Source organism: Brachionichthys hirsutus, chromosome 21 (assembly GCF_040956055.1).
Source record: "Brachionichthys hirsutus isolate HB-005 chromosome 21, CSIRO-AGI_Bhir_v1, whole genome shotgun sequence".
Taxonomy (NCBI): Eukaryota; Metazoa; Chordata; class Actinopteri; order Lophiiformes; family Brachionichthyidae; genus Brachionichthys; species Brachionichthys hirsutus.
Genome location: NC_090917.1, coordinates 2,591,049 through 2,616,568, shown reverse-complemented (window position 1 = coordinate 2,616,568; position 25,520 = coordinate 2,591,049). Strand labels below are relative to the sequence as shown.

The 25,520-nt window shown below is 45.3% G+C and overlaps 1 protein-coding gene across 1 annotated transcript in view; it reads left to right on the top strand.

Moving 5' to 3' along the window:
• Nucleotides 1–15,989: 15,989 nt before the first annotated feature.
• Nucleotides 15,990–25,520, top strand: part of LOC137909774 (ankyrin-3-like) — a 53,558-nt gene continuing 44,027 nt past the window's right edge. Inside the window, exons 1-4 of the mRNA XM_068754197.1 lie at nucleotides 15,990–16,103; nucleotides 24,107–24,208; nucleotides 24,455–24,553; nucleotides 25,202–25,300. Of these exons, the coding sequence (XP_068610298.1) occupies nucleotides 15,990–16,103; nucleotides 24,107–24,208; nucleotides 24,455–24,553; nucleotides 25,202–25,300 (414 nt within the window). The remainder of the gene's footprint in view (nucleotides 16,104–24,106; nucleotides 24,209–24,454; nucleotides 24,554–25,201; nucleotides 25,301–25,520) is intronic.

Below are 25,520 nucleotides of genomic sequence, written 5' to 3'. Positions count from 1 at the left end.
ATGGAATAAATCTGCAGACTACCTAGTTTGGTCTCTTTGTTTCATTTGAAGCCTGGAAACCTCTTCGTGCGTGTTAAATTGCAATGCAAATGAGAGATCAAATTGTTTCTATAATATTTCATTGTACTTTAGATATCTAATCACGAGCTGTGCAGTTTCTGCCTCTTGGCTAACAGCGCCCACATGTGGTTGAATATAAACATTGCAGGTGGTTTTAGTTCACGCTGCAACAGTATTATTGGCTCCAGAGGGGAATTGGGTGTATGGAGCCGCTGTGTGACATCCCTGAAAAGGAAATTGGCAATGGCTACAATAAAGATTATTCAAATCACTGTTAATATCAAAGTCGTTCCATAAAACGATAGATGGAATTTGTAATGAATGCATTCACCATCAGAATCTTCTACTGTCCAGCAGTAATCCTCTTCATGGATTGGCTAAACCACTGATGTCATCTTCTGGTAATGAGACCCAACTAATCAGATATTCATCTCTGCAAGTCGTTTCAGAGAGATTGCATGAATTTTAAATACTCAAGTACTTAAAATGAAAAATGGCAGAAGGATATGTTTAAAAAGAATCCTCAGTTGTTGGCTATAGAAAAAGTGAGCAAATATAACTTTGTCTTGATAATAGTATATGTAATTTTTTTAAAAAGTAAACAATATGGAACTCAAGGTAGGCTGAACAAAAACATGACATTTGAAAATCAAAAGTCAAGTAGCTCACACATTTGTCATTCTAGCAGTTATTTGACTTTAATTGTAGATTTATTTTCTGAATTCAAAGTAAATAGATTATACAAAGGTTTATTTATTTTTTTATATGTACCGTATTTCAAGAAGTTGTGCTGAATTCACGCCTGTAGAGGCCTCTCTTTTTTAGGGGGTGACTCACATGGAGCAATGCCGCCACCTAGCGTCGGCTCTGCCGTTATTACAGCTGGATGAGGTTCGGCTCCAGCAGGGACTTCCTCCGGGACTAACTGTCGCTCTGCCCAGCCGCTGCGGGAGCCGCAGCTCCTCCGGCTCGACTCAGAAGCCTTTACGCGCGGGTCTCGCCTCCTTTTACGCGTTCATGTAGCGGCTGTTTAACACTCGGTGCGTGGATCGCGCCGCCTCTTCCTCTCGACTCCTCCGATCAGAAAAACTGTCTACCTGAGAACCGGAGAAAGCTGCGCTGTTTACTTCGAACATGGCTTCTTCCGCCACAGGTGACCGCGAAGAACAGGTAAACGGGACGCCCGCCGATTCTGGAAGTAAATTTTCCGGATTAATCTCCTGGTTTGCAGTTCGTTGTAGTTTGACGGGATTGTGAAACTCAAACGCGCTTCAGTGCGTTTTGGTGCCAAGTTCCTGACTCATGGTTTAAAGGTTTTTCTGCGGGGGGGAAAGAGAAAGAGAAATAGTAACAAAAAAATGTATTGTCTAATAAATGTCTATATATTTTTTTAACGCACATAATGTAATATTTTCATTGATATGTCAAGTTTTCTTCATTAACGCTGATCCATTCATTCATTCAGGGAGCAGATTTGATTTAATCTTTTCTGTCTTTGCCAGAATAAGTCGGTCTTTATGACGTTTTCTGTAATGTAACATCCACTCAGCCCTTGTTTTGTTAGTTTGCATTATGATTATTAATTTGTCGAGAACAAAAAATAAATAAGGGTGATCACTTTCTAGAATTTGCTGATAATCATTTTCACACTTGATCTTCTGTCTTGAAGCCTCATCGAGTATTGTTTCAGTTTTGGCATGACGTTTCTGTGATCCGGTGCCTTTTTAAGATCTCTATAAAGCTCTATCTCATTAGGGTTGCCAAGTTTGGTGCTTTTTACTCGGCTTTTACTTTTTCTTGACAGTTTTTCAGGCCACTTTTAACTGTAAATGTAAATAAATGTGTAAATTAGGGCATTAGAGCGATGGCTTATTATAGGCTAGGAGGCAAATGAGATGTCAAATTTGATGATCTGTCTGAGAATTTCAATTCCATCTTGCAAATTTTTTTAATTTGGAAGCTCCTGTAAACACCCGCCCACCACCAAAAAAAAACATTTGGAGAGAGAAAATAGTCAGAGAATCCTAAAATGTTTGAGAGTCTTAGAGATACATCATATGAATAGAAGATCTTTTTACAGAGGGACAGAATGTTGGTATAATAATTGAAGTTAAGAGGCAGAACTGAACCCAAATGGTGATCTTGTGACGTAATCATCAATAAATCAGCCTTTGACCTGCAGCTTTGATGCAACAAAAGTTTCATAAAGCAGCATCGGTTTGTCAAACAAGGAAACAACATTTACTCGCAGGCATAGAAATGGAACACACCCCCAGAAGGCTGCTGCCAGCTCCAAATTGCGATTACGCAGAAAGCAAAGTAAAAATAATAATAATGTTTAAGACAGAGTTGGGGTCCAAACGCTTCTTGGGGATCTGTGGTAGTGGCGACGTGAAACTGGGAAATGCATCAGCGGGAAAAACTGACCCGTAGAAACTCACAAATAACAAAAATCTATCCAATTTTGAATTTTAATCTGCAGCATTTAACTTTGAGTTAATTTGAGGTATAATAAAATACACGCTTTTTCTTTATTTCTAAATGCTCATAGGACAGTGGCCCGCGTCCGCTCCACACCCTTGTGCTCCATTGCTTTCTGAAACGATAGGTGGGTTGATGTTTTTGGCAGCCGGACCCGTCTGCGTCTGTTAATGTGTTTGTGCACGTACCTGTCTGTCCATTAATGGTTGACCACAGACTGCCACACATGGAAGGCTGTTCAGCGACGACCGCCTGTTGTCAAGACGGAGTGTAGGAGGTTTATTGCAGCAGAGCAAACACAGGCTCCAACGGCGAGCACGCCACGCCTGCAGAGATGGGCATGCTGATGCCTTCCTGGTTTTAGATGTTTGGGCTTGGTTTGTTTTGCACAAATTCAGCATCATTTCCCCCCGCCCCCCCCCCTGTATCCATACAGATAAAACTCCCAACACACCAATGCACAAACAGAAAAATGACACAATGATAAACAACGACAGTGGGAGGTTGTGCGAGCGATCGTTCTCTGGCTTCTCTGTTAATTTACACTGAAAGAGCTTCTTTTTTTTTCCACAGTCCGTCTCTTTGTAACGAGAACGGTCGCGTGACGCTGACTCAGCCGGTTTACTGGATCACTCAGTCCGGCTTTCAGCTGCAGGGTTTTGTGCAGCGAGTAAACGTGACCTCAGTGGAGATGAGGTAACATTAAAGTCACCGTGTTAGTGTTTGTTTGTTTTCACAGAGGATGACTATAGTGGGGTAAACAGACCAGACAGCAGTTATGAGCCACGCACATCATTATTATTTTACCAATGGCTACAGGTCAGCAGAATTAGCTAGATGTCACTGTGAATGTGTGTGTGTGTGTGTGTGCTGGTCTGTGACTGGCTGAGACAGATACACAGTATAGGTCATAGTGAAACAACAGAGCCTCTGATCAATGAATGGCAGCTATTGACGAAGACTCAGACACAAGGACGGATGCCAGCTCAATGCTCAAATATTGTTATTTATTACTTCTAGTTCATCTTTAATGACTGTATTGGGTCATTATAAAAATCTCCCAATAGAAATTGCTTTCACAATGTCATTTTCCCATCAGGTGCAGCAAAATAAATGGATTTAGAGGGACGCAGTCTAAACACTCAGGGTGCCATCGTTAGCCGTTACATCCTGTTACATCCCGTTACATCCTGTTACATCCTGACCCATCGTGACCTGTTGGGAGGCGTTCAGGCCGGGCGGGTGGCGGGTTAACAAGAGCCCTGGACTTTGACACCAGAGTCTGGCAGTAGAAGCTATTCAGTTAAAAGATCGTGGTTAGATAAGCTAATTGATAAAAGCTTATAACAAAGCTTATAACATGGGAAGAAATTGAGGAAGTTCTGACCCAGCGCTCATGTCTCCTGTTTCCAAAGGGTTTTTTTGTGGCCTAAAATAACCAAGACTGGATCGCTGAACTTCCTCTCAGGTGTCCCCTTTCAGAAGAGTTAGGACTTTTATGCGAGGCGGATTTCCAACACATTCATGCAAGTCAGAGGCCTGAACTCACAATAAATACTCAAGCAAGGACTGTTTTTCATTTACAGCGGGCTTTACAAAGCCTCTCCCGAAAGAGCTTTAACAAATCCTAACATTTCCGATGGTGATGAGACACTTTAGGAAACATTCCACGTAAAAAAAAGCATTTATAGCTTAATAAAATAATAATAGATTGTAATTTATGGACAATATAGGTTGTAAACTGTTTTATACAAGTTTAGTGATACAATTATACGCTGCAGATAAACCCACTTATTACTCATTATAAAGGACTTTAAAAGTATAAATTGTGCCATAAAACCCTAAATTATAAAGTACATCTCAACTTCTGATCGCTGTTTTGAATTTATTACAACAGGGATCAATGGGGCATCAATATTTAAGCAATAAAGTTGTAAAGTAGGGGCAACTGTCCGTTTGATCGCAACAGCTGAGATGACTTTCGGTTTCCAGAGGAGGAGCCTTTAGAATGGCTGTCAGTGTGCTAACAGGCTACTGTCTGAACATCTGCGTGGTGAATGAATGAATGAATGAATGAATGAATGAATGAATGAGTACCAGGCTGCAAGCGGCGATGACCGGAGGTCCGATTGTCCCTTTTGGTGACATTCCGTTGAACCAATCACAGCGCAGGGTCGGATCATTGGCCAATGAGTTCCATACTTACCCCCGCCTGCCACCGTTGTCGTCTCCGTGGTTGGCGATTGAAAGCATTTTAGGCGTGGATCCACGTCCTTTTTTTTTTGTGCTGCCATTAGCATCGTGTGAGTTCACCGGTCCCGGGACAAAGACGGATTGTAAATCAAGGGGAGGGTTTGGGGATTCCGTCACGGGTTGCCTGCTCGTTCTCAAAAGTTCTCCTTTACTTTTACGAGTCTTTTAGTAAAAACCTTTCATCCCAAGCTTTTCTTGTGTTGCTCGGGGCGTTGCTGAAACCGCCCCATCTGATTGGCCAGTTCTGGTCTTGGGTTGAAATAGTTGGATTTGTTTAATTCTTATTTCTTGCTTTTTGGGTTCGATAAAAAGACAAAGTTTTCTTTGATGGAAATTAAAATTAAAGGATGATGCTGACTGAATGTGATTTAAAAAAAACAACTAATGAGGATATTTGAAACTAAATCTAGGTACAAAGAGCAGGAAAGATCAATTGTGACCTGGTGTCAGAAATGTAAAAGAACAAGTCGAGTGGCATCCACTTCCTCCTGCGGCCGATGTCGCCGGAACTCGGCTCCGCTCACGCTAAAACAATCTGGATGGATGAATATAACAAAAGTGTTTCTTTAAAGCCACTAAGTGCCAACGTGCACCTGATAGTCGTCACCGCGGCGAGGAATGTAACATGCAAATCTCACAGTGTAAACACGGAGCTAAATATAGACTCTTCTTCACGGCTCTCTCATCTCTGATCCGACCCATCTGCCCCCCTCTCTCTCTCTTTGTGCGACTTTACAAGAGCAACGACTGAAAGTTATCCCTTCGTCCTCGGGTCCAAAATGTCTACGATGATTTAATTACTTGCATTGCGTATCTAAGCAATGGCTGCTTGAAACAGGACATAAGCTGTAAAAGTATTGGGTTTACCTTTTTGGAGGCTTGTTATTGTCTGTTTTGGGGCTGTCTTATTGAATTTGGGCTGAAAGATGAGGAGGCGCATCAGAGAGACGGGTCTAGAGGAGCAGGAGAGGAGGAGGTGCAGGGACTGGAAGCTGGCGGCGACACATTCAGCAAATACAGGCTGAAATGTAACACATTATAAAAGAAACCGACACGAAGATCAATAATTTTAGTGCTCATTTATGTCACATCTGGATCTGGCATTGTGGAAAATGATTATACCTAATTGTAGTTTCTACTTATTTATAAATGTAGCTAGAAATCCACAATCTACTGAAGATGAACGCTTGCTTTCTAATATTAGTTTATAGGTTTCCAGGGTCACGAGGCAGATCTGAGTCAAGCATCGTCACCATGGTGACATCACAGTTTGGGGCGGTGCCCCTGAGTGCCATGATGTCATACAACAGATGATTAGTGTCAAAAGTTGGCCCACAGATGGTTGTCATAGCAAGATGTGGCCGCCAGATGGCAGTCTGGATTCTTCAAGCGAAACCCCTGAAAGAGCTCCTCTGTCTGCTGTATTCCATGCGCGCGCGCGCGCGGTGTGCACGCGCTTCTGTGGCTTTGCAGCGAGTGCACTTCTACAATAATAGCGAACAGCCCTGAACACAATCATTGAATCACAACGCTTCAGGATGGATGATGCAGTTATAATTGTATTGGGAAAAGTAACCCACACTGGCATAATCCACTCACGCACTCACACACGCACACACACACACACACACTTACAGATGCAGCACTAATCCACAGTGTCACCAGAGATGTTCATGTTTTTGTCCATTATTGATAAGGGGGTTTGATGGGGGGTGTTGGGGCATTTTTTTTTTTTTTTTACAGATATCGTAGCTCGACGTAATAATAAAGTATTTTAATCTGGCACTGAGTGCTTTTAATAACTTTTTTCCTACTCACAGTGTTTTTATTTTATTTATTTTTTACATTTTTAAATTAAAGCAGTTATTTTGACGTAGAAGTCACTTTGCATTCGTCATTTTCATTAGAGATCAATACAATCACTGTTTTTTGTTTCTAATTCAAAACTCAGTTTTAATTCACAGACTGTCATAAAATAAGAGAATACAGGAAGGATTAATCCAACAACAACCAGCCAATATGTAAAACGTTTTATGGGCTTGTTTTGATTTGTTAAATATCACAGCAACACACACACACACACACGCACGCACGCGCGTACACACACCCAAGTGCTGATGAGTTCATATTGATTGCTATTAATATTCGAGCTTGTTGCTGCTCTGTGTGGGAGGAAAGAAAGACGCACGGAGAGAGAGAGAATGTGCGTCTCTCCATCCCTGCAGCGGGGCAGCCTCGTCGGCTCCTCTTCTCCGCGGGCGTGTGTGTGTGTGTGTGTGTGTGTGTGTGTGCGTGCGTGTGTGTGCGTAAGTGGGTGTGAGCAGCTCAGCGAGTTGGACGCTGTGCGCTCAGCTCCGCTCCACTCCGCTCCACTCCGCTCTACTCCGCGCTCCGCTCCGCGCGTCCGTGCTGGATTAATAGCGGCGCGTTTGGACGGACGGCTGCTGATATGAGCGAGGAGGTGAAAGAGAAGGCTCCGGGGAAGTCTGCTCATCGCAAGAAGAAAGAGAAGAAGAAGGTAGAAGGACCGAGTCGGGCGATCCGTCAGCTGAAGGAAGCAGGAATTCGGAGACGTTCAGGCGGTGGTTGACAAAAGTACACACAAGTTGTAGAATATATATATATATATATATTGTAGAAATATGCCAAAAGCCGCGTCTTTTTTTCCGGCTGTCACCTCACTGGAAGTTTGCGTTGGTGGAGAGCAGGTCCTTTGTTACCTGGAGGCTTTGATGACAGAGCGAGTCTATTATTATAGCAAGTATTTTGTTTTTCACTCATTATAGAATCGATTTGTTCTAAATGTTCTCGATTATCTTGGGATCGATATTAGAGATATAGCATTCACTATTGTTGTGATGTGGGAATATTCCTGGATGTTTGTTTTTTATTTTATATTATTGGTAATCTTGCCTCTTGCTCCAAAATATTCCTTCCATTTCTTCCGACTAAGCCCCCCCCTCCTGGCACGGAGCACTTGTTAACCCGCTATAATAAACCCCCCCGAGATGGAGGTGATTTGTGTGTGACTCGTCATCCTTCAGATGTCTGTTTGGTTTCGTCTGTTCTGCTTTAGATCTATTTGAAATTGGTGCTAAAAGCGAAAATGGAAGACTCTAATCGTGATGGATCCACAGCAGCGTCTTGAATGAGCGCGTGAGGTGTGACGTAAAAAAAAACATTTGTCATGACGATGACGCAGAAAAGGCATTCTCAGTGATTCTGGTTTCAATTAGCTTTTCCTCTGCTTCACAAAGACAGGAGCATTTATGTTGTGTGTGTGTGTGTGTGTGTCACCATGATTTTATTTGCAAAGTGGCTTTATGTTTTTGCCATTAGATGTTTTTAAGGCAATGTGTTTAGTATTGATTGAATCTTTGGATACTGACGTCGCCCAAATGTTGCTATCGTTGAATTTCTGCCTTTATTTCTTTTTTTATTTTCACGGATTTAACATTACAAAGAAGAAAAAGCGTCTGAAAGTGACTGTCACTTTTGAGACGATAGATTGTGTGTCTAAATGCCATCAGGCCACGGTGCCACGTTCTTCTTCTTCCCCAAAGTGCTTCCTGTCTTGAACGATTGTGGTCTTTCCAGACGAGTGTTGAACCAAAAACCAGCGAAAGAACTAATTGAACTCCAGAATATTTCCTCCTGGCATGCAGGTCCTGGCAGAATTTCAACTCATTTAATCAATGACGACCCAAAATACCCCCCCCCCCCCCCCCCCCTTGTAGGAGGTTGATTGCTGCAGTTGCTCCTTTTGCATTGACGCCTCAGCATCTTTACTCCATAACATTCAGCTTTCTGTTCAGTCAGCTGTTCCTATAAAGGCTTGCCTTCTGTTACAGGTGCTTTTATTCCTATTTCACACAATGTCCCTTAATCTACTGCTTTTTAAAAAACATTTTTTTCTGCACTTTCAGGATTTGATTATCTGCATAGAGGAGGAATTAAAAAAAGACTAAAAGGTGTGACGGAAGGGATGGAGAAATAGTGGAAGTGTCAGAGTGAAGAGAGGAGGTGTAATGATGAAGAGGAAGCAGAGCTGGGACTACAACCTCACGATTCTGTCGCGACGGCGTTCCGGCTGATGCGAGGTGACTGTTGAGTTGCTGTGATCTTGTGTAGAGGAGACAGTTGGGGGGGGGGGGGGGGGTGACGACGACAAAGAGACGACTCGAGAAGACAGGAAAGACAAGTGTGTTGTAAAGGAGCTTGATGGCTCTATTTTAGGAAATACGGTTCAGCCGAGAGGGAAGAGGAGGAAAAATAGAGGACGGTTATTAAAAGATTTAAGCGGAGACATTAGAAGAACCTGACAAAGAGGACAGGAACACATTTTGGATTTGTCGGCTCATTTCTCTTCACCTGTTGCTCGGAATGAAGGCGATCTGTTCTGGTGAAACAGGAGCTGTAAAATGTGTGTGAGAGATGTAACTCACGCTGTAAAAAATGAACTGTTGAAATCTCGGATGTTTAATCCGAAATAACTCCATACAATGAAGATATTTATTGGGAGAATTGAATCCCAGTGACTCAAACTGGATTGGTTAGCCTTAGTGTGGCTACGGGACGTGTGAGTGTCGTCCCGAAATGCATGCAGATGGACAAAAAGGACACTGTTGTTGTTGTTGTTGTTGTTTTTCTCAGTCCATGAGACACAATCCACGATGGATGGATTTCTGCCGTCTCATCTAGGACAGACATTTACGGATTCAAAAATCTGTTAAAAACACGCATCAACTCCGATTCGAGGGAGGGGGGGGGAATGAGCTGCTTGGCGGAGGTCTGCGCTCTCCGAGTGCTTCTCGAGCTTTGGCGTTTTCCTCCGCTAACCAGCTAACAGCAGCAGCTCCAAAGCGTCTAATAATGGCCTCCCATCTGTTGCAGGGATGCGATCGGCGCCTGTATGCACGACGCACCGGCGCTGCTGCGCCGCTTCAGCAGAAGTGGACCGCTGCTTATGCAACATAACTGCCCACATTCAGTCCTCGCCATCCCACACCCTCTCTAATGTCAGTGCTTTCAACAGGCGCGATGCTTTCAGAACGCCGAGTTCTAAACTCGGGACACAAAGTTGTTTTGCTGTCGTCTTTCCTCGTGTTGGATTGGCCTCACATATCCGAGTCGCCGTTCGTCTGTCAATCAATTCAGTGGAATTTCCTTTAGAGGTGTCCCCCTCGAGTGTTCAGATGGATCCAGGTTTCCTCGTTTCCCAGAGGGTGGTGCCGGGTGGCTACACTACACCAGGGGTGTAAGCCCATGCCGGAATGCCCGATGAGCAGCATTCCTAGAACACGGAGCTGGCTGGCTTCCCGGGCGGGCCATCACTCCTGAAAGACGTTGCCAAAACGAAATCTGATTACTCCTCGTGCGAGCCTTCGATAGAGTTTGGCCCGGTCTGATAAAGTAACGCCGGTGCGACGTTGCAGATGCTTCTCTGAAGGCAGGACGTCTTGCCATGTACAGTGTAACATTCAGCGAGCAACAAACGAGGTGGCAGATAAACTGTTAAAAAATAAAACTAAAACGAATCCTCGGATCCCTGAGGGAGGAACGCAAAATGTCTTTAAAACAAAAAAAATAAAAAAATCCTGTCAAGCAGGAGTAAACTTGGTGCTAATTTACAGCACTGCAATGCTTTTCTAGTCATCATGCAGTCGTTTCCTGCTCCTCTCCTGCTTATTGTCCCGGTAGGAACTCTGATGCGACGAAGATGAAGATTTTATAAGTCGGGGGGGGGGGGGGGGCTCCTGCCAACTCGGTCCACCAACATATTGTGCTTTTTGCTGAGGCAGCTGCACTTGGCTCTAATTCTTAAACAGGGTGACGATGGTTTCTAAAGTTCTTACCCCCCCCTCTCTCTCTCTCACACACACAGTAAAACAGATATGTATTTATATATAGAGAGAGAATTGAAGATGAGTCCAACAGAGACTCTGCTCCTCCTGATTTTATTTATGTATGAAAAAAATTGTCCTAAATGACAGGAAGAGGCAAACGGAACCACTGACTTTAAAGTCCGTATAGAGCCAGAAGTTTTGGGACTGGGCTCGGATGAAGGCTAAGTGAAAGTGTCAGACTGTCCTATGATTGGGCTAATTGGACTGTGTAGCCATGGAAACAGGAGTGTGCAGAGGGTGATGTAATCATTTTGGGGGAAGCATCCATCTCTTTCCCTTCATAGTTGAATATTTCATATTCTCTGTGCACTTTGGCTGATCATTCTGATTCTGAGAAGAATGTGGCTTTATGTGGCACAACAGGTAGGACCAGTAACGCATTTCTTACTTATACTTGTTTCTAATTGTTAAATAATATCAAAGACGGCTAAAGGATCTATCCGTTCATGTTTTCCATTTCCTTTCGCCTACCTCCTCCTCCTCCTCCTCCTCCTCCTCCTCCTCCCGCCGTCTCCCGCCAGTAGCCGCATGCCTGCTACTCGATGTGTTGCCATGACAGCCTGCCAAGGTGGCATCGCCGGGGTGGTTTTCATATCTCCACTGAGCATGCCCACCAGAGTTAGGTCAGGATTCCCATCCTGTTGAGCTCAGGCTGTGTGTGTGTGTGTGTGTGTGTGAGAGAGAGAGAGGAGCTATCAGCATCTATAATAGAAATTTCGTGTCTAATTAACCTTTATAATGGAGAATCGGCGTTCCAAGGGGATTAGAGCGCCACTTTGATACGCGCACATTAAATGCGATGGACGCAGCGGGATTCGTGCTCCAAAAGACGACCAGATTATTTCAGATCATCATTTTGAGGTCATTGTTGAGCGATCGCGGGGCATTAAACATTTCTTGAACGAAAGGACCATCTTGTCCATGAGGTTAAAAATAAAAATCTACAATTTTTTTTATCATCTTGTCATTTGGGAACCAGCGGACAAACCTTCTTCCCATTAGATTGTGATGTGATTGCAAGACATCAAAGGAACATGAAAGGAGTGGTGCATAGATTTGGGGTGAATTATGAATTCTGTTTCTTGTTCAATCTTTTAACCTATTAAATGGAGTAAAAAAAAAAATCAATCCCCAACGTACAACTTGACCTATTAATATAATATTAACTAGTACTACATAGCCCAGTGCTGGATTGTATGTATATTAAGTATTTGATGTATACCTCCCGGTCACAATATTGCAGTGACATTCTGTCATAAATATAAAGACACAATAAACAAAACCAAACAAACTCCACACTGCACTTTCTCCCATCCCTGAATGAGATCTATCGGTTGCTGCGAGGTGATGTGAAATATGAAGGGGGTGTGATTGGGTTTGATATATGAATCCCGGCTCGGCAGAGGGATTCTCTGGTTGGAGGAGCTATTTGTGGCTCGTGTATCTGGTTGCCTTGGAGACAGCCGGCAGAGTGCCAGCAGGAGACCAGTTGACCTCAGACGGACGGACGGATGGACGGACGGATCTGCTGATCAATAGAGTTCAATAAAAGTTATCTTAGATTCCAAAATCAGGTCGAGACCACGTTCTAAATTTTACACATCGAACATTTCCCCCGTGAGCCGGCAATAAAAGAGCCAATACCCATCAGCACTACTTAAATATTCCCCTTAGCTGGTGAGTTACCTGCATCTCTCCTCTGTGGACAGGAGGCTGTAATCATCTTTCTCTTTCTAGATTCGGCAGATTGAGGGGCGGCTTTAACTCGTCGTGCAACGTTTCTGGTGGTATTTTGTGTTCTGCGCCGTAGACGGTTCCGTTTGTTGACTTCCATCCAAAGCTGCTAATGAGGGAATCTGTGAACTTGCCATCCTCGTTAGCGGCATCGCCGCAGACGAGTGGCAGCAGATGGCGTCGCAAGCTACTTGTCGATACCCTCCAGCGAGTGACGCCTCTTTGAGACTGTTTGAGTGGCTACTCCTCTAGCCACCGTCCACAAACGTGGACTATAGGTGCGTTTGGGGGCTCCTAATTGCTTATGTGAGGGTGAGGGATTTGTATTCAGATGATTATTTGGTTCTGTTTTGACTTTTGAGAAGTGACCGCCTGCGGCGCTAATGGAGGTATGCTTGATGGCTACTGTTCGAGCAGTCTGGCCGAACAAACTCAGCCGTGTTTTTTTATGGCCTGTCTGGGCCGGACACACCCAAAACCCTCTCGCATCCTAATGTGATCCGGCCCCAACCGGTCTGCGCAGGCACCCAGACATTAGACGTGTCGTCATAGAGAATCAGAGTCGCATCTCTGGATTCTTCATTTTCAGTATTAGAGTGAAATGTAGAATAAGAGAATGTCTGAACAATAAGAACACCTCTTAGACATGACGGCTGAGTCCCCTCAAGGGCTCGTAGCATTTATTTGTGTATTTTTTAAGAGCCTTTCTCGGTTGTTGTTTTTTTTCCCAGTTAAAGTTCTTTAGATTTATGTGTTCTTTAGATTTATGGCCTCATGGGGGCAGCAGAGAAGTTTTAAGATGTTATTTTGGTGCCCCGCCTCTGCCTTTTCTTTTAGCCACTAAATACTCTGTGATGCTTACTTGAAAATTGCAAACCGTAGTCATGAGCCATTTGATGCTATGCGGTTAGCATACGGTGAGGTTTCTCTGGACTATCTGCTGCTTTTTATGAGAAATGATTTGATGATAGAACTGAGGCTTATGACAACATTGTTGTTTTCTGAAATTGATGTAAAATTAAAGGAAGGGGTAAGGCTGCCACCTGCCGGTGGGATAGGACTCGTGGAGAAGCGTCTGGAAATTTTAATTTACCAGCATTATTTAATGTGTTGCTGCCCCCAAGTGGTCATAAAAAGAATGTCACCTTTTGTTTTGCATTAACAAAGAGGGATTACCGGTATGTGTTGTGTTTCAGTGACGTACCAAAACCGACACACCTTTACAGTTCAAAGCTCATTGTATCTGTTAATATCACCATTGCTTTGCACTGACCCCAAATGACCCACATCCAGCCTGACATTATTCCTGAGTGTGCTGTTCCCCGCTGCCAGCAGAAACATTGGCTGCTAAACAGAGGAGATTTATGTCACTGAGGGGACACAGCAAAACCTTTAGACGGCTCCGTCTATTGTTAGGCTAGTTTTAAATGTCTGAGCCGTGTTCCGAGGAGTCGCCTGCTGTTAAGCCCAGTTTCAGCGCGGAGAGAAGGCCTTTAAAGGAATGATTGTCCCATTTATAAGCTCCTCTTACTGAGATAATGAAGGATTAGTCCAGTAGATCCTAAATCTGAAGAGAGAACAGTAACTGGAGTTTTGGTTTACAATTAGCTTCAGATGTTTATAATGGCCCAAATTCTTTACTTTGTGAAATATTTCACTTTAAATAACAAATAAAAACAGCAATCGGAAGTTCTAGAAACGTATTACGATCACCATAAACTGGAGGTTGTGCGTATTGAGGCATCGTCTCCTCTCTCCTCTCCTCTTTGTTTGTGTCATATTGTGGGTTGGATCTCTATACGCGGCCAATTGCAACTCAGTCACGTCCCAGGCGGCCAATGGCGAGCCAGCTTCTGATGTCACATGCCCCTGTCACAGCCTGCAATCCCACCCCCCTCTCTCATGTTCTTAATATTCAAAGGCTGCAGTGTACCAACCTGAGCTCACACCATTCTAAGAACATTATGGCTTGTTTGCCATCTGCTATTCGTTAATCGGGATTAATTGTCGTTTATATCGCCCGTAGCAACGATCTGCAATTATAGCTCCTCATGAATTCGAATTTGTTTGGTGACGGCATCCTTGAAACTTGCTTAAGTGTCATGGCAACATCACTTTTAGGTATAACCCTACAATATTTGAGCAAATAAGTGTATTCTGAATAATACATTAGCCTCTCAATAATTGATTAGTCAGTGAACAGCAGGGAAAGTAATTATTGTGGCAAATTCGAATATATAGTGTGTGTTATATATGCTCTCACTTGAACAAAAAATGCTTTTTTTTATAAAGTCCATTAATAATTTATAATTCATATAAAATGTATATGGATATTGTGCAACCAAAATTGATTTGCGTTAAACTCAAAACAGTGGGTAAAGCTAATGTTTGAGACAGAAGCGTATGAAGCTACTCAGGAGGACAGGAAACTGAGCATCGGTATTTACTGGTGATTTTGAGCGATTTTGCCCCAAACTGCAAGTGTCCACTCGTGATTTCACCGGTGGACGCCAGAGGATTTTTAGGTAAAGTGAATGAAGATTTATTTCTTGTCTCGCCTCTTTTCATTTTGGGTTTGATTCCAGTTTGACCAGTTAAGGGTTCTGGACTTCGGGACTCGACTTGAGCCTGATATGCTGCTTGCTATCATTAGCCCCGTAACCTGTGCTGCGCCGGATACTCAGTGTGTGTGTGTGTGTGTTTGATGTACGTACAACACACAAACCCTCTCTCCCTTCTTATGTCCCAGTCCCAGGATGAGGCATCCATCCATCCCTATACTCCCTCCTTACCCCCCCGTCCCACTGCTGTCCCACTTGCTCTACGTCGTCGTGTCTCCTCCTCCTTTCTTACCCATCCCTCCTCCCTCCCCCCCCCCCCCCCCTTATCTCACCCTCCTTTTCCATCCTGTTCATATATTCTGTCGAGACGTGCCGACCCAACATGCGTGTCTGCACATAGAGGATGGCTCAGGTTCAGGAGGAAGGATCCGGGAACCAGTCAGCCAGGCGGTCGGACCGGTTAAATTACACAGAAGACGGAGCGCTCTGCTGGGGCTAGACCTCGAGCTTCAGCCCCCCCTCTTGGACGTCCAACACGGAGCTCCTCCAACAAACCTGTAAATGAACTGTTTTATACGCCAGTCCCGATCAGGAGGACCGTTTTCCTCCCCCTGACTCTGGACTCCTATAAATAATCTTTTTTTACGTGTATTTGCGCTCGTCGTTTTGCACTTGGATTATTGATCAGTGAAGACGCAGTGAGACAGAGAAATATGTAAGAGTCTGTCTCCTGCCCCAAAACTGGACCTGTGCGTCTGCAGAGGGTGCCGAGCTGCTGAGGGAGATACAGAACAAAAGAAGGGGCAGGAAACAATTCCTGCTCCCGCACACCTGTGAGGCTTCCCCCCCACGACAAAAGTGCAGCTGGAGTATAAGAGGAGCGGAAAGATAACTGGGAGCGGAGAAGAAAAGGTTAAAGAGGAGACTGTGGGGCCCCCCCGGCTCCATCCCTCCTCCCGTTCATACCTGCGAGGATTAATTGGACCGGAGCAGCATGGCGCACGCCGCTTCGCAGCTGAAGAAAAAGGCGGACGAGAACCTCACCGCTGCGGAGGAAGAGAAGGAGAAGAAGAAGACGAGGAAGCGTCCCCGAGAAGTCAAGAAAAAGGTAGCGAGAGAGGAGGGGAACGAGGGGAGGATAGACGTGACGGACGGCTGAGAGAGAGGAGAGGGAAAATAGTGGAGGAATGGGAGATGGCAGAGGGGAGAAAGAGAGGCTTCAGACGTGTCGCTCTTTTGTCGTGATGCAGCCTGTTCTAGCACGCGCACACACACACACACATACATTATGACATGCACATCCACACCCAGAGTGATAATCGGTGGTCCCGCTGGGAATAATGAGGGGGGGGAGGGTGAGAAAGAGAGAGGTTGATGAGTCGAGCTCATCGACAGGGTGGGAAAAAAAAAAGATAACTGGAACGAGCTACCGAGGACAGGTTGGAATTTTTGGCAGCAGCGCTGTTAATGTGTGTGTGTGTGTGTGTGTGTGTGTGTGTGATCTGTGCTGCAGAGTTCTAAAATATTTCCCACAAAGAAACTGTGTATATACAACTTGTATGAAACCATTTGCCTCATTGGCATCAAACTACACCCCCCCCCCCCCCCCCTGCCATCATGCCCCCACCCGCCGTAAATAATGTGCGCGATTCAATGTTAGCGTTTCAATTTGAAAGGCGCCTGAGTCCATGGGAGGAAACTGAGCTTGAGTCGAAAGCGTCAGCAGTCACACCCTGCAGTTAGGTGTGTGTGCGTGTGTGTGTGTGCGTGTGTGTGTGTGTGTGTGTGCGTGTGCATGTGGATGGTGGGTGGGGTGCATGCGTCATTGTGCAAGGACAAACCTAAGAAGTGGTCGCAGACGGGCATTGATCACCTTTTGACTTGGCTGAAGTGGACGACAATCGATTTCGACTGTTTGGATAACGTTGATGTTTTCTCGTGTGATCGTCGTTTGAGTGTGTTCAGGCTGACATTTAGGTTTTATATATGTGTGTGTGTGTGTGTGCTGACTAGCCCGAGGCCATCATTAGTCCAGGGTTAGCCACCTGTCACAAAGAGTCAATACCAGTGACCTCATTAGCATCAAGGTTAAAGTGGATAGAGAGGTGACTTCCTGTTTTGACAGGAAGTGAATGTTATTTTGAGGTAATCAAACGCAAGTGTGAGGTAAACTTATCTATCCATCCATCCATCCTGGATGGCGGTGGCAGCAGACTATGAAGGGTATTCCGGGATGTCCCTCTCCCTAGCAACACTTTCCTGCTCCTTGTGGGGTATCCTGAGGCATTCCCAGACTACATCAGACATGTAATCCCTCCAGATTAGAAAACCTCTAAAAGGAGACTCCCAAGCGACGTCCTCACCAAACGGCCCCTTGGACTAAAAGTTGTAGCGGCTCCCCTCGATAATATTGCAATTTGTATTTGTTTGTTTGTTTATATCATCCAACAATTGGCTTGCCATTATTTAATGTCTAAGAACCTCTGCTTGATGCTTAGACAATTTTTGGGGGGGGGGCTTGGCATCTATCAGTTTTGTAAAAGATTCTACTCTCAAACTATGTCCAAGTTTTTGAAGACCAGCGATGTATTGATCCGCCTCTCTATGTTGGATGTGCAATCCACTGCATGACGGCGTTCTTTCATCAAACGCGGATTGGCTGCCAAGTCTAATTTTGGGCTTTGAGGAGTCACAACAGCCTGAATGTGACGACAAACCGAGGAAGGGGGGGTTTGACCTTGACAATGCAGAAATTTAAACCTCTGTTTTCTCAGATTGATGGTTTTGAGGGAACAAGTGGGGGAAACGTGTTGCTGTAGTATCGTGTGTGTGTGTGTGTGTGTGTCTGTGTGTAGGGTGACATCAGCAGTTTCTCTGTGTTTGTAGTGTAATGTGGTCAAAAAGGGTATCGGCTATCCTGGGCTTGCTCAATGTAAATCTATAACGCCGTCTCTCCCGGGCCGATCCCTGGCACCGGGAGGAAGAGAATCCATCTCCCTCCTCGGATCACATCACCTCAATTATCTTTCCTGTTTTGTTTTTCCTCGCCTCATTTAACCTCACCCGACTCCTGTCTCATGCGTTGATGCAATCTGAGCTCTTTTTTGCTTGGAAGGAATTAACTATAGAAAGCATGACAGCTCATTCCCTTTTCCTTTCTCTCAATGTGTCGTAACCCCCCCCCTTTCCATCCTTCCCCCCATCAGAGGTCTATATTGTTCTGTCTCACTTCTGCGACGTGGGGGGTGGGCACAGCTCCCTTGTGACCAGGCATTGTACCACATTAATCCCCCCCCCCGACGCTTGAAGCCCAGACTCATATTACAAGCCTCGTCGTTCTAAATCCAGTGTGTCTGGACCTCTTTGTTCCCCTCATGTTATATCTTTTCCATGTTTAGCGCATAACTCTTAGCATTATGCGTTCATTTAGACGTTTGCATTGTGATTCTAAGAATAGAATTTTGTCCGTTTAACAGAATCAGACATTCACCCCTTCACGCAAACATTTATAAGATGCTACCATGATGCAAGATCCATCAGCTGTGTTAACTGGAGTGGGCGGCACGGTGGCGTAGTGGTTAGCGCCATCGCCTCTCAGCAAGAAGATACCGGGTTCTAATCCTTTCTGCGCTGAGTTTGTATGTTCCCCGGTTTATTATCTGATTAGATAATTACAGGATGAATTATTTTACGTAGCTGAGGAGAAACACAGCTGGAGTGTCGGAAGGACTGAACAGACGGCTATTATGGAAGCTGAAAGGAGCGGGTGACGGGTGGATAGAGGAGGAGAGGAGAGGAGAGCGGCCGGGGCGAGCGAGTCCATCGGCTGCCAGCCTTGTGGCACCGGGATGTAATGTTTACCGTCACACGGCTGTCTGTTGAGGGGGGGGGGGGGGGGGGGTTGCTGGGCCAGAGGATTGTGCACAGTTCAGCCTGGGCTCTGACTGACTGTCATAAACACAGCTTTTGTCAACCTGAGAAGGTCTCGGGTTTATGGGAAAAAGAAGCACAAGTGAAGATTGTTGCATTTTAAAATGGCCATCCACAGCTCGCCGTCGGTTGGCTGGGCGACCTTGGCGTCAGCAGGAGGAAATAGCCGTGCTGATGCACACGGCTAAAGTGCTCTATTGATTTTCTGAGGGATTCTTGAGTTGCCTTTGGACTCTGTGAGCTGTAAAGCTGATGACCACACCTCATAAGTATGTTGCAAATGCAATTCCAGCAGAGCCTTTTACAGCGTGTGCAGCTGGGAGGTTCTTGTTCACCGCTCGCTCCCTGAGCATCCCTTTTGGTGCAGTGTGTGTGTGTGTGTGTGTGCTGTTTGCGCTTTCGGTCTTGGACAGATGTTAATTTATTTATGACCAGGCGCTCTGTCTCCGCCAGAAGAAATGATCCAAGCAGCGATGCTGTAGCCGGTGCTTCCATCCCTTTTTTCCTTCTTCTCTGCAGTCAAATTGAGCTTTTGTGTTTTTACGCTCATGCAGTCGCCTTCTCTGAGAAGCCTGAGCCGACGGGATCGACGTCTGCCTTTCTACCTTATATATATTAGACACACAAGCCAGCAATCAGCACAGTGTGTGTAATCTGCAGCAGTAGAGCGACATAATCTGCTGTCGTCCAATGAGAGGACACACATGGCGTTTTATTTTATGGGCATATGTGTCCAGATTGTTATTCTCTGCTGCGAAATGTGAACGAAGGGACACTGAATGTGAGTTGAAGAGTTAGCACACAGTGTTGTTATCCTCCGCTCAGAATACTGAGACTGCAGTAGCCGAGCAGCCAATCAGATCACAGCACTCGACACAGTCTCTCTCTCTCTCTCTCGCGCTCTCTCTCTCTCACACACACACAGTGTGGCCTTTATCTCCCATTATGTGATGATTTTATAATATGTAGAATAAAAAATATGACACGGGCCTTTTTCCTAAAGTTTTTTTTTTCTTGAATATTATTAGAACAATATTGATCTGTATTAAAACGTGTGTACTTTTATCACTTTGCTGAGAGCTGAGAGCTCTGATTGATTACATTTAAAGAGGATTTATCACTGTACTAGCCTCTCCTGCTGCAGTGGCTGCAGTTCGATTGACAGACCGCCAGGGACTGATAAAGGACCTGAGAATGAACGACCGGGCGAGCTGAAACAGTTGTGTGTTTGCTTATGGCTTTGCACATCCCTGTGTTTTTGATTTATACCCCTCACATAGATGGTAAAATGACCCCCCCCCCCATTTAATCCAAACTTCCCTTCTTGCCGCATTAGTTAGCTAATGGTTAATAATAGTGATTTATGGGTTTTCTGCATCCCCAGATATTTAAAAGAAACCCGGCTAACTGCAAATTTAAGATAGTGGGTTGCCATGGAAACATCTCTCTCTCTCACCCCCCACCCCACCCCCCCTAAAAAGGATGTCATAAAGCACCAAAGAGGGATCATTAAACCGGTGTGCGGGTTTGTGTGTCTGTATCGCCTGCCTGCTTCCTGCAGCGATTCCTGGACTGGTCCCAGGATTGTTTGGCTCCGCCTCCCTGGCGGCAGGTGAGAATGAACGAGAGGAGCGAGGAGCTGAGTTGGTGAAAACAAAGCAGAAATTCTGGGCGGTAGTTATTTTCTGAGCGTTAGACAGCTGGTAACGTCTCAACAAAGACTCACGTCTGCAGGAAGACGCCACGTCGCTTGACCTTTTTTGTGTATTCAGACTAAAATGACAGCAAAACACGCCTACAGCTCCGCATGCATCCATAACACAGACAGACCAGACAAGAAGACACGCTTCTGCTTCTATAATGAGATGGTTTTTGCCAAAATGACCGTTTCCACTCACAAACACACGGTCCATCATCCTGTCATCAGCTTCAGAGAGGAGTTGGTGGAGCAAAGTGATTCAAAGGTTCAGTAGTAGTAAAAGCGGGTCTCGTGGTTTCTCTCATGCGACAGACAGCATGGCGTTGATTTTTCTCCCCGTATTTATCTCTCCGTTGCACAACAATTGGGTATTAGTACATCAAGTACCGGTACTCAGTAGATATTTGTGTAGTTTAGGAGCTGACCTTATTTTTTTGTGTTTGACAACAATATTTGTATAATAAATGTCTATTTTAACATAAGCAGCAGCAACGTTTTACTGTCTGAGTATAAATTGATCCGTCTCCACACCGAAACCTTAACGCTCCAGACTCGCAGTTTGAACTCTGGATAGAGGGCTGGTTTACTGACTGGCTGACTGGCCTGTTACAGGAGTTAACCGGTGCTGTCTGGCTGCTTAGTACTCGAGGAGCCATCCGAATCCTGTTCATCTGTCTCCGGGGCCCTGAAGCCAGATCTGTGTTTTCTGCTTGGTTTAGCTTTGTAGCTTGTTGCACCAGATCCACTCTGCTGTGAGAGTAGAGAGAAACCAGAAGAGGGAGGTTTGTTTGGGGGGGGGGGGGCATCCTTGAAATGACAATTCATCATTCCCCTGAGGAGGCCTCTGCCATCCAGGAAGCCACAAGCCTTTTTTAATTAGATAAAAAAAGCAAGCAAGAGAGGAACTTAATTTAGTTTTATTCTGCTCACACTCGGGCCGTCCCATTCTCCCCCCCCCGATCCCATGACATTCCAGTGAGCTGGTTTGAGATTAACGCCGGAACTCTTCGGCCTCACCCCTCCCTCACCCGTCCCTCCTCCACGCTCTGGACTTTCTCACTCGCTGCAAGCCAGGTATTTTTAGCTGTGACATAATGCCCCTGACCGCCCTCCCTCTCTTTCTCTATCTAATTCACACTCTGTCTTTCCCTCACCCTCTCTCTCTCTCACTCACACACAGATTGCCCCCCCCCCCCCCCCTTAGCTTCCAGGCTATAGGGCTATAGCTACTCCAGTAACCACCAGGCGTTCAGGTTACACCACTTTGCAGGGGAACATGGCAGTGGAGGAGGCAGCAGACTATTTGGCAGAAGTAAGTCTTTAATGTCACGTCGAGCCGAGCTGGCTGACTTCTCTCTGCTGCCGCATCGATGCTAACAAGGTTGTGGAATTTATAGCCAGTAGGATTGAGTGGAATTGTGGTTGCAGGACACTGATGGATGAGATGTAAGGGGGTGGGGGGGGGGCAGTGGCAACTCTGCTGCAGGATGCGTGGATGCATGTGCGTACGGACGTCTGCATACACACCTGTGTGTCTGGTGATCGTGCAGTTTTTATTTTTATTTTTACTTCTTGTTGAACGTACAGCATGGCGTTTCCGTGGATACAGTTTTGTGTAGCAGATTGTGTGTGGAAACACCTGACCTTGGATGGTGGGGAAGAGAAGAATTCCCTTGCGCTGATCATCTGTGATCCATCCCCTGCTCCGTATGGAGAGGGGCTCGCTGCTGTTTTCTGTTACTTGAGGAGGTTCCGACTCAGTAAAGACAGGCGTGATGTTCACGTTTAACGACCAGGGTTCCACTTTTGCATTATTCCTATGATATCTCATGAGGTCAGCTATGAGGTAAAGTATCCTGTCAAGAAGTCTGGATCCAGATGACGATCCGGATCAACGGAATCTCACCTCATACTCTTTCTGCTCCAGAGGATTGATGCTGACACCAGAAACACACCCTCCGTCGGTGTGTGTCTGTGTGTGTGTGTGTGTGTGTGTGTGTGTGTGTGTGTGTGTGTGTGAGATAGTGAACTCTGATAAGATCCATTCACTGAGTGGGAAATGAGCTCAGCGATCAGCTTTAGCCAAAAGTCTGTCTACGATAACAGAGATCACGGCTCGGTGAGCATGAGAGGGCTTTCTGGACAACCTCAAAAAGTTCCCCTATTTTTCCCTTCAGTGCGAAAGTCGAGGATTTATCCCGTTATGAAGGTGTTGACGCCTCAAGCCTGGATCAAGTAAGGTGTGACGGCTATAAGTTACAACTAATGATTCAACCAATGTCAGCCTTTAACCCTTAAAGCTCTTTTCCTGACTGACTTACACGATAAACAGATTTCAGACAACGAGCAGTCCTGGCACCTTTATTTTATATTTCTTAAATAAGAATGGCCAGCGGTGAACCTGGAGCAGTCAACCCTCCCCCCAGTGAGGGAGGACAGCAACTATTGTTTGCCTGACAGGCAAAATCCAGGGCATGAAAGACATTAAACCACTGCACAGTTATGATCAATACCAAGCTGAAGCTATATAACGCCCGGTTTGTGTAATGGGTGTGGCGGACCCCAGCCCTGCACTGCAATCACGAAACCGGAGACGCACACTGCCTCACAGATTCTCTCACACACAGCATGTTTAGATCCCCACATGTCTTCAGTAGTGACAGCTTAGGCATGAAAGGGGGTTTTGCTGCTGCTGCAGTGTGTCTGTGCTTTGTCTGAACTAGAGTGTTCCTAAGCAACGATTTTCGGATGCTGACAGATGCTGAGTCAGGCAAGCCGCCGTGTGATCGCACTCTGAGGATGTGCGTTGTTGTTTTTCTTGATGTGTCCTGATCTTTGCTGTTCATGGTGGTGTAGCGGTTAGCGCTGTCGTCTCACAGCAGGAAGGTGCCGGGTTCGAATCCTATCTACGTGGAGTTTGCACGTTTTCTCCGGGTTTCCTCCCTCCTCCAAAAAACATGCAATTTAGCTGAACTGAACTGTGTGTGAGTGTGTGCGTGAATGCTTGTCTGTGTCTGTGTGGCTGGCGACGTGTCCGAGGTGTACCCCGCCTGCAAAACGGATGGATGGTTGATTAATATCATCAGTAATGTTTGTTTTGTGTTGCTATGCGACTCAGTGGGGGCGGGGCTCCGAGTCTATCTTTAAATATTTCCTTTACTCAGCATCTCTGATTCTTCAGGGCAACAATTTATGGATTTACTAAAAAAAAAAATTAATCACCTAATAGCAACTAATCCTTGAAGGATTTATTCCAGTTATCTCTCACTGGGTGGATCCGAGAGTTAGCTCTGACACACGACGCTTCTAATCCCGGAATACTAATTTTACGGTTTCCAAAATAACAACCGGCTTTGAATAAACTCTGATTGTCGAAAATGCGTTCATCCTCTTACTTTGCGTGGAAACAAGCTGTTTAGGCTGTTTGAATTCATTTAGTGAAGATGTCAGATTGACCCTCTCCTCTCTCCGTCTTCCCTCAGACGGATGTAAATGCTTGCTACCTGCGGTCAGCTCGGGCCGGCAACTTGGAGAAAGCTTTGGACTACCTGAAGAATGGCGTCGACATCAACATTTGCAATCAGGTCGGATTTCAACAGCGAAAAGTCCTCAGGATTGATTATTTCAGAATTTGATTTAAACTATTAATGAAATATTAAGATGTGCTAAAACCCCAAATTAATTTAATACATAAATATAAGGTCTAGAACTGAATTGAGAGGTTCCAAACACTTCGATCGTTTTGGTCTTCAATGGAATTAAATATCTGGTGAAATTCCGTGTGACTTTAGGACGTGCTTCATCTCTTCCTTTGTCTCTCCCCCCTCCAGAATGGTCTCAACGCGCTCCATCTGGCCTCCAAGGAGGGCCACTTGGAAGTCGTGGCTGAGCTCATCAAGCACGGCGCCAACGTGGACGCAGCTACCAAGGTGTGTGTTACTCAGGAGTGTCTCTCACACACATGCTTCTCCCTATGCATGAATTCACACACACACACACACACACACACACACACTGTAATCTGCTTTGTCAGCTCCCTCCCAAAGTCACATTGCAGCAGCGCCAGAGGAGAAGAAAAGGCCGGTTGCTAGCAGAGATGTTCATGGACCGGGTTTATGGGAAGGAAGAGCTGTCTGTTTTTTTTTTAACTCCTTCATTGATGTGTTTATTAGTGATTAAACTGCATTCCCTCGGGCTGCAGCTGCTGTACGGTGAAGCAGGGAGAGGAAGCGGAGCTGCAGCAGCTCAGATTCAGGAATGAAGAGCGGGGGATGCATGCGGAGGTTTCAGTGGCAGCAAAAAAAAAAAAAAAAATGGCAGCATGTCGGCAGCTGCTGCTAAAGCCAGTCTACAAACAGGTGCATCTATTAGAGGCTCGGTGTGAATGCACCAAGCCTGCCTCTCACCGCTTCAGCATTCCAGATTATCATCTGTTTACACTCAATCTGGAAGGGTTCATAGAATAGTTTATAGCGCTGCTACTGACTGATGAAGGCGCCATCGTCTTCATCCATGGCGACATAATCCTGCTCACACTCTAAATATTATTTTCCCTTTTTTTTTCTTCCAAAAAGCAGAAAGGAAACTCGGCCCTGCACATAGCGTCTCTCGCTGGGCAGACGGAGGTGGTGAAGGAACTCGTCACCCACAGCGCCAACGTCAACGCACAGTCTCAGGTGAGACACACACACACACACACACACTTATAATAGTTGCTACTTTTGTCTATTAAAAATCTACTTGTAAGGATTAAATAGTGATAATTGTACATATAATGGAAGTTTAGAGGTGATGGGAGGATTTTAATATCCTGTAAATACCAAACTCAACAAGAAAAGCACAGACCTCCGCCAAGCACCTCAGTCCCTCCCTGCATTGTGATTTACATCCAAAATT